This window comes from Lactuca virosa, chromosome 2 (assembly GCF_052849685.1).
Source record: "Lactuca virosa cultivar CGN04683 chromosome 2, Lactuca_virosa_CGN04683_v6, whole genome shotgun sequence".
Classification (NCBI taxonomy): domain Eukaryota; kingdom Viridiplantae; phylum Streptophyta; class Magnoliopsida; order Asterales; family Asteraceae; genus Lactuca; species Lactuca virosa.
Genome location: NC_136427.1, coordinates 234544920 through 234555214, shown reverse-complemented (window position 1 = coordinate 234555214; position 10295 = coordinate 234544920). Strand labels below are relative to the sequence as shown.

General features: G+C 35.3%; 1 protein-coding gene across 1 annotated transcript; it reads left to right on the top strand.

Moving 5' to 3' along the window:
* The first annotated feature begins 5269 nt into the window (after nt 1–5269).
* LOC145160484 (cullin-3A-like) lies at nt 5270–9828 on the top strand. The gene is made up of 2 exons (XM_079079696.1): nt 5270–5772; nt 7628–9828. The coding sequence occupies exons 1-2, from the start codon at nt 5612–5614 to the stop codon at nt 9666–9668; spliced, it is 2202 nt and encodes a 733-aa protein (XP_078935822.1). The 5' UTR covers nt 5270–5611; the 3' UTR covers nt 9669–9828.
* Nucleotides 9829–10295: the final 467 nt, after the last annotated feature.

Here is a 10295-nt window from a genome sequence, read left to right as displayed (position 1 = left end):
TCCTAACATTATATATGGATGTAAGAATCTATGAATAATGTATCAACTTTCATGCTATTGTTTTCTTTGTGCTTTGAGTTTTGAATACTTTGATTTGCCTTACCGGTACACATGGGGTGTGTGTGGTTGTATAGCGCATTTGATCGTAACGGGTTTCCGACCGAAAATTACATTTAGTATTATATTACTAAAATATTAGAAGATAAAAGTAATAACACATTAATTAGAGTATACATGATATTTTTTATTACTGATAAAGTTTTAGTTATTAAGAACTTTACATGTCCACACAAAATATACAAGGAAACTAATACATTATACGTTTATGCTTCAAGGTTGCAGTTGATCGAGGTCGTTGTCTCAATCAAAAATAACCTAAAAAACCACTAGATAGCTAGGGTATGTAAGGGTCGAATCCACGAAAGGTTTGTGGTCAAACTTTGTGTTAAAATAGTCATCGGAAAAACTACTACTTATGACGAAAAATATTTAAATGAAAAAACTAGAAACTTTATATTGAAATTGATTATAGTGATGAAAACAATATTACTTTTGGTTCAATTGATGAGATTCCAAACTTTACCCCAATATATTAGACCAAAACGATACGGCCGAATCCAAAATTTTACAACAAACACTTATCAACAAAACTCAATTAAAAAAAAACTTAATAACGAAAAGAAAAAAGATATTGTCCCATGGTTCACCATGGAATCACCTCCTAATTAATGGAGTATTAAATATTAGCAATCTAAACATTCCTATTGTAAAGTAAGTAACCAATTATGGTCCAAACCGGTTACTAACGATAATGGTAAACAAATGGATATTAACTTACACGATCAACGTTTATAATGCATAACCATGGCCGTTGATTATTTTTATTACGTAACTAAATCATGGGTAGTAACTAATGCAAAAAAGTTACCAAATCACAACGGAAGGATATTTAATTTCTTGTTTATAAAACATATATACTATTTTGATTATGTTTCTCATTGTATTTCTCATAATATTGGAATAATTGCTTACTTACATATACAAAATGTTTTATTCCAAAACCTTTTCCACACGCAAGATTTACCAAAATAAATATTATAATCAAAATGCATTCATTATCTATATTTAAATACAATGAACTTTTATTCAATTCACATTGCACACTTAAAAATCTTTAACATGTATTTAATTAACATGCCTATGTTACAACTAACTGGACGTGTCAAAAGTGTCGTGTTATATCAAAACAGTAAAATGGTTGAGAGAGCTTGACTCTAATCTGACTGTTTAATTACGTGTCGTGACAACCCGATAATTTCTAGTCAACAAAAGTCAATTTCCGTTAAATAAAATTTCAAATTTTATTTATTCCGTTAAGTCCTTGTTGGTTTGAAAATAATCTAAAATATATAATTAAAGGTTATATAAGTTTTCAGAACCAAAAACACTCGAAAAATCAAGATTTCCCTCGAAAAATCAGCAAACTCGTTTAGCCGGACGTTTACGGCCGTAAACCCATGGGCTGTAAACCACTGGGTCGTAAACCCGTTTACAGCCGAGAACCCCATTCCTGGCCGTAAACCCAACCGATATAAAGGTTTTTCCCGGAGAGATTCTTCATTTCTCACCTATTTTCACCCGAAAACTCTCTCAAGTTGCTCCCAAGAACATTCATATCCTCAAGAACAAACCTTCAAATCTTCATATTTTCACCAAGAACACCAAGAACAACCTTCATATCTTCAAAGACCGCAAACCAGTTCACAGCCGCAAATCAGTTCACCGCCGCAAACCAGTTCACGGCCGCAAACTTAGTTCACGGTCGTAAACCCAGTTCACGGCCGCAAACAGCCTTGATCCGGGAACCTTGGCTGAAACCCTCTTTTTCCACTTCAAACAAGTCTCGGTAACATTCCTAACCCAAAAGCAAGTGTTTCCTAACACTTTAATTAATGGATTCGCTAATTTAAATACAATTATGTGTTTAATTATCATTAGGATACTGTTAATTTCCGCGTACTCCAACTCGAGGCTCATCTTTCCGGTTTTGCTGTCGAACACGTGTACATAATCAACTGTGAGTTCATACCCCTACACTTTTACTGTATTTAACGTTTTCAGGGGGAATACAAGCAAAACACAAAGAAATTTTGTGTTCTTATATAAAGGATTTCAACAGGATTAAAACTTATGCAATTGATACAACCAAGAGATCACTACATTTATAAAATATATAGATATTTTATCCCTTTTGTAACATGCTGAGCATAAGGGAAGTTTTCAACATACAACCATAATTGCAAAGTTTTTAGTACAATACATGAATCGAATACATAACATACATGCAAACTATAATATGTATAGTTTGGGATTCAACACACAGTTTTATCAATTCCAGAGCTTATACATTTACAAACATATAAAGTATGATAGATATAGTTTATGGCATACAATACTATTTCCTGAAAACAAGAGTACAATACTAAGTAATTATTTAAGTATAATTATTTTTACTCTACAAGTATACATACAGTTTTAAGTACAAGAGAACATTACAACACTACACGTAAACTAGTTAATACAGGGTTGTGAAGCACTACTTCAATTGTACCCTTCGGGGTGCGGAACTAAATCCTACCACAGTATAACCCGAGTCTCCTGGAGGGAGAACGTGAGATTTGTGAATAGATCTATTCGGGACTGACAATCCCACACCTAAACTGCTAACTACAGTTAGGGGGACATGCCTGGGGTGACAAATGTCATAACATCCGACGCCTGAAGAACGTCGTAGAGGTCACTAGGTCATATCAAACATGGTTATACCAAACTCACAACAATATAAACTAACCATTTGTTTATGGGATTTCAATTCTTCAAATAGTTTTATTTTCATTAATAGAACTATCATACACTACAACCGGAGGATTCCAAGGAATACAAATACATGGTTTTATTTTAAGTAATAAAACTACTATACATACTGGTGGTAGCCAGGGTTTTCATACAGAACACATTATACATTACTGGTGATAGCCAGAGTTTTCATACAAAGGTTTTCATACATAATACATTATACATTACTGGTGATAGCCCCAGGGTTTTCATACAAAGGTTTACGTACAGAACACATTATACAATACAACTGGTGGTAACCAGGCATACAGACTAACATTTTCATATACTACTACATAATATAGTAACGAACGTACATTTTGGTCTTAGGGTTTAAGACTACTTTTTAATTACTAAAGAAAATATTGGATTTTCTTGAGAACATGCAAACATTTTACAGATTCACAGACATGTTTCATTACAAAAACATACTTATGAACTCACCAGCTTAAATGCTGATACTCTTTCAAAACCGCTTGTATTCTCAGGGAACCGGTAGACAGGTACACTCGCGGGTTTTTGAGAAGACGGAGCTTTTAGAGTTGCGTCTTTTATACTTTTGGTTATACATTTTGCTGTATACAAACTATGTATCGAACATATGTAAATACCTTATATATATTCAATGTAATGGTTGTGTTTGCTTTGATTACTATGATGCAATTGTTGTGATACTGTACATGACGTCCTCCACCCCCGAATGTTTCCGCCGTCTCAGTTTGGGGGTGTGACACGTGTCATGTCGTATCAACCACTTATTTTCATGACGTATCAACCATTTATTTTCATGACGAGTTCGTGTCAGGTTTAGGTTAGGGGTATACTTTGAAAAGTGTTGTGACATATGAAGTTGAAACACTAAACATGTTCAAAGAGTATGAGTTAGCTAGACATAAAAGATAAAAGTAATAGTTGGGAAAGGATTGGCAAAATTCATAGTAAGTTTATATGGAAAAATGGAAAGAGTATGAGTTGGAAGAGGAGGACATGATCATGAGGAGGAGAGCGTGGTCGACAGACTGTTTAGTTTGGAAGATAATGAAAAATCTGAAAATGAAGTTTTGACCAAGATGGCTAAGTCGTTTCCACATTACAAAACGACCCAACGGAAATGTTTTTTTTTTCCGTATGTTTTTAATTTTGGGTCCTTATAGTTTATTTAAAGAATTAAAAAAACTTACATACAATTAAATGGGTCATTTTCAAGTTGAAACTTTCAATCATAACCTTATCCATTTAACGTTCATGTCGTGTCGTGTCAACCTGTTTAATTAAACATGTTGAAATATCTTACTCAAACTCATTTATTCTGTGTAGAGTTTCGTGCCGTGTTAGTTTTTGCCATATTTCTATAATTTATTTCAAAGAAGAAATAGCCAACAAAGAAACGAGAAGAAGGAAAGAAGAAAAAAAAACGGTTGAGGGATCAATAGAGTCCACTTGTCCTCGTTTATTTGTTTTTATTATCAATTACTATATAGATTTAATAGATACTATCATCGTATAGATATTCTTTTATATCAACTATCATTAAGGTAAAATCTCATTAATATATTGGTCTTTGGAAGAAGGGGTGATCCATGTTTTGTGTGTTATTGCTTTGGTTTTAAAAACATCTACATGGATTGTTGTGATGAGACGACCGAAGGTGGTAATAGTGGCGGTAAAAGATGTAGACAAATGACAGTGACAGTTCGATATTAGAAGGTGAAGAGTGGTGTAATTTCAATCATGTTCTTCATTTTAAGTTTAAAATTCAATAAATAATAGTAATAATAATAATAGTATTTAAAGGCATTAATATTCTTTTTATTTTGATCGAAAAACTGACATGCTATATCAACGTCATATAAACACGTTCTAGTGACTAAATAACACATCGAATGTCATGTTAGCTAGGCAACCTGAATGAACGTTAATAGATTATAAATTAGTATTTTTGACATAAATTTTGCCATACAAAAAGGCTTAACGACACAACTTTTTATCTGTTTGCTTTCTTATTCGTTGTACGATGTAACTAAAATGTAATCTCAGATTGATATATTTACCAAATTTGCCTAATTTAAAGACATAAAATACAAAAAACAAAGACAATATTACAAAAAATAAGATAAAAACTTATAGATGATTTGTGTAGTACCTGTCTAAAAAATTAATAAACCTGATTAAACGTGAATTATGGTTACGAAAGACCAATCAGGAATAGTAAATAATACTACTAAATAGATAATATGAAAATTGGTAAACTCTTCCAGATAAAGAAAATAAGAAAGTGAGTAATAGGTACAAGAAGCAAAGCTGAAAGTACTCCCCAAATGAGCTCTGGCGACGGGTGGTAGCAAATAAAATTGGGGTCCGTAACACGTGAAGAGCAGAGGATTTTGCGAAGCCCAAATTCCAAAAGGAGTTTCATTTTTTCCAAACAACCTCCATCGATGCCTTCTCGCCTTCGCTTCTCAACTTCAACTTGGTGATGCTTTTACATTTCTACTGATTTTAGATTCAATTTCTCACAAATATTGATTGGTGATCATTTTCGTTTTCAAACCCCCGTCGATCATCGAGATTTCAAGCTAATTTAAGATTTCGAAACCCTAAATCTACAGACGTTTGATTGGTGGACTGGATTTTGGAAAGCTACAGCTAGGGTTTTGAATTTGAGATCAATATCAGCTCGTTGGGATAAATCGGATTGAATTGAATTAAGAGGAGGATGAGTTCACAGAAGAAGAGGAATTTCCAGATAGAGGCGTTTAAGCATCGGGTGGTCGTGGATCCGAAGTATGCTGAGAAAACCTGGAAGATATTGGAGCATGCGATTCACGAGATTTATAATCATAACGCCAGTGGCCTTAGTTTCGAAGAACTTTACAGGTTTTAGTTCTTATCCTTTTCCTTACTTCGTGATGTGGTAATTGATTCCTTTCAATTCGTCCTTCTGTGCTTTATATAGCTTTGTGATGGAGGATTAATCCGTTTTAGGTGTTATGACTTAACGACTAACGAGATATCTAGATTTTTCTGACACTGGTAAGACATAAGAGAGTTACCAAACTATATTATGCATGAATTTCTTCATGGTTTGATTGCTTATGTTGGACTGGATATCGGAATCTTACTAAAACGTGTGTGAAGATTTGGCATGCCAAATGAAGTAACCATAAAAACGATATGTAAAGGCCACGAAAGAGCTTTTTTCACATATCTCCATGAGCGAGGTGATAGTTATTTGGGTGGATTCGTATTGTACCACTTAACTGATTGAGAAGGAACAGCTTTTTCGAGATGAATTTCTGAAGAAAAATAAGAGGCTAAAACATGCTTTCTCTTCTTTTATTTGTCGTACTTTACTTATGAGTCTTAACTGTAATTACTTATGAGTCTTAACTGTATTAACCCTCTGTGACGAAATTTTCATATACTGGTCTCTCAAATGGAGTGGTTGAGTTAGTTTTGGTCCAAGGGGAAGGGGAGGTTTTGCATCATTCTATCATTTGAAGAGTTGGCAACTGCTTTTGACAAAAATTTAGTTGAGTCTGGTTCTGTGTATATAGTTATGCTGCTGTACCTTTTGTCTGGTTCTTGGTCTTTAAGTTGATAAAACCTTGCTCCATTTCAGCTTCCTCTTTCCTTGTTCTTAGCTGTAGTCATACCATCTGTATTATACAGAATAATGAATCTTTAATTTTTAACAGATACAGCTGCTACAAGTTTTTCTATTCTATATGACTGTATGACTATATCTTAAAAGTTGGTTCTGATACAAGGATGTATGGTTGTTATAACTGTTAAGAACAGTGTGTTCTCCAGCGATCTACTTATCATAACCATATAGCTAATCTTAATCCGTTATGAATTATAAAAGTGCTACAAACTTCTGTGGATTGATTCTATGTATAAGGTTCTAGTCTAGCACTCTTGATTAGCTTGATCTGGATAAAAAAATGCTGCACTAAGTAGATGTTAACCCTTTCTTGTAATAAATACTACATATTGCAAAATTCATCTAAAAAGTACCGTTTTGTAGCTGATATGCTCTTTCTTAATGTTACATTTAGATAATTTTATACATGGTGCCACCCTTTTTTGTTTTTAGGCTAAATAATTTCCAGGTTGAACAGTAGGTATCTTTAACGATTGTTCAAAATTATATATATATATATATATATATATATATATATATATATATATATTCACTTTTTCACTTTCCATGCAGGAGTGATAAAATCACTCATGGAATTGTTGCTAGATGGTGATTTGACCAGATATATGGCTTGTTACCTCCTGTGTGAATCTGCCTGCCTAATAAATTTGTTGTGTTTTTGAAACTATAAGATTTTCATAGTGGAGGAGTCTGAGTTTACATGGAGGATTATAATTATAGACTACAACTTAAGATAAAATAAGTATCTATATGCATCACATTTCTTCTCATTTTCCATTCGAAGTGCCTTTTGAATTCTAGTATTGGAGTTTTATTTGACTTATTTCAAAACTGTCAATCACATATATCATTGTTTTGTGTTAAAGCTTAAGTGTATGTGTATAGCAAATGAGTACATGCAATAGATATCATCTTCCATAGTTCCATTCTTGTTCCTTATCAAAGTGAGTTTTTTCTGCTAAAGGTGCCAACATGGCATGCTATGTTCACATCAATGCCATGTGGCGTTGACATGGAATAATCGTGAGTTTTGACATGAAGTGGTGTTTTATATTTATATTTCAGGAATGCATACAACATGGTCCTCCACAAATTTGGAGAAAAGTTATACTCAGGACTCGTGTCAACCATGACTTTACACCTAAAAGAAATAGCAGCATCAGTTGACGCATCACAAGGCCCATTATTTCTAGAAGAACTCAACCGAAAATGGATGGAACACAACAAAGCACTACAAATGATCCGCGACATACTAATGTACATGGACAGAACCTTCATTCCTAGTACACACAAAACCCCAGTCCACGAACTCGGTCTCAACCTATGGCGCGATAACATCATCCACTCAATCAACATCCAAACACGCCTCAAAGACACACTCCTTGAAATTGTCCAAAAAGAAAGAGGTGGTGAAGTCATCAACAAAGGCTTAATGAGAAACATAGTCAAAATGTTAATGGATTTGGGTCCCACAGTCTACCAAAACGACTTTGAAAAACCGTTTCTTGATGTCTCCGCTACTTTCTACCGTGGTGAATCCCAACAGTTCATCGAATGTTGTGATTGTGGGGATTATCTGAAGAAAGCCGAAAAACGTCTGAATGAAGAGATTGAAAGAGTGTCGCATTATCTTGATGCGAAAAGTGAAGTGAAAATAACAAATGTTGTCGAAAAGGAAATGATTGAAACCCAAATGACGCGATTGGTTCACATGGAGAATTCGGGATTGGTTAACATGATTGTGGATGATAAGTACGAGGATTTAAGCAGAATGTACAACTTGTTCCGGAGAGTTCCGACTGGGTTAATGTTGATACGCGATGTCATGACTTCTCATATCCGGGAAACTGGGAAACAACTTGTGACGGACCCCGAGCGGTTGAAAGATCCGGTTGATTTCGTGCAACGATTACTCGATGAAAAAGATAAACACGATAAAATCATTAATCTCGCGTTTAACAACGATAAAACATTCCAAAACGCGTTGAATTCATCGTTTGAATATTTTATAAATTTGAACCCGAGGTCGCCCGAATTCATCTCCTTGTTTGTTGATGACAAGCTTAGAAAAGGTCTGAAAGGGGTAAGTGAAGAGGACGTGGAGATCGTGTTGGATAAAGTCATGATGCTCTTCCGTTACTTACAGGAAAAAGACGTGTTTGAAAAATACTACAAACAACATTTAGCAAAAAGACTTCTATCCGGAAAATCCGTGTCAGAAGATGCAGAAAGAAGCCTGATTCTAAAGCTGAAAACCGAATGCGGGTATCAGTTCACTTCAAAACTAGAAGGAATGTTTACCGATATGAAGACATCTCAAGATACAATGCAAGGGTTCTATGAAGCGATGGGGCCCGCGTTATCCGACGGGCCCACACTCACGGTTCATGTTCTAACAACCGGGTCATGGCCCACTCAATCCACCACCACCTGCAACCTCCCACCCGAGATCCTATCTGTATGCGATAAATTCCGTACGTATTACCTCGGGACCCACAATGGGCGCCGGCTGACGTGGCAAACAAACATGGGGTCCGCGGACATCAAAGCGACATTCGCTAGAGGACAAAAACACGAACTCAACGTGTCCACATACCAAATGTGTGTCCTAATGCTTTTCAACAATGCGGACCGGTTGAGTTACAAGGAGATCGAACAGGCGGTTGAGATACCCGCGATGGAGCTGAAACGGTGTCTACAGTCGTTGGCGTGTGCCAAGGGTAAAAACGTCCTTAGAAAAGAACCGATGAGTAAGGATATTGGGGAAGATGATGAGTTTTACTTTAATGACAAGTTTAGTAGCAAGTTTTATAAGGTGAAGATTGGGACGGTGGTGGCTCAGAAGGAATCGGAACCGGAAAAGCAGGAGACGAGGCAGAGGGTGGAGGAGGACCGGAAACCGCAGATTGAGGCGGCGATTGTGAGGATTATGAAAGCGAGGCGGGTGTTGGATCATAATAATATTGTTGCTGAGGTTACAAAGCAGTTGCAATCGAGGTTTCTGCCAAATCCTGTTGTGATTAAGAAGAGGATTGAGTCGCTTATTGAGAGGGAGTTTTTGGAGAGGGATCGGGAGGATAGGAAGTTGTATCGGTATTTGGCTTGAAGAATAATAAGAATAAAATGGCCATGTGGTACTGTTTTCTATGATTTCAGTTTCTTTTGGTGGTGGAAAGTGGATTGTTTGGCTTCAGGGATTGGATTTGTTGTTGAAATGGATATGGATATGGATGCAGATTTAGTTTCAAGTAATTGTGTTTTGATAATTTCTATTTATTTTGGTTGTGTTATTATTTGGCTATCAACATACCATATACGAATCTACTACAAAGATGCTTGGTTTTTACCTAAACCAAAGTTTATCATTCATTTGGATTATCGGAAACCCAGGCAAATATAAGGTCCAGTCAATGGATATTCAGAAGTTTGATTATCATTAAACCTTATAATCTTTACTCATATTTCTAACACTTGTTGGATATGTGAATGTTGATCTTAACAATTTAAATTGGCCTAGGCTAGTAAAAAGCCAAGTGCTTTTGGCTTTGGTGGTTGTTTTTGAAGGCTTGTTTATTATCGTTTGTGTAGGTATGGAACCACGGCTTAATATTGTTTCTAACCTAAAACCATTTAAAGGTTTAGTTGGTATGTAAATCATGGTCTCAGGTGACGACTTGAAGTTACTTTTGTTCGGATTAATGGTGATCACTTGGGATTCTGGCGCTCCAAAATG

Coding starts and splice junctions, on each gene's coding strand:
- LOC145160484 (XM_079079696.1), top strand. CDS start 5,612: ATGAGTTCACAGAAGAAGAGGAATTTCCAGATAGAGGCGTTTAAGCAT. Junction 5,773..7,627: donor AGTTTCGAAGAACTTTACAG/GTTTTAGTTCTT, acceptor TTTATATTTCAG/GAATGCATACAACATGGTCC.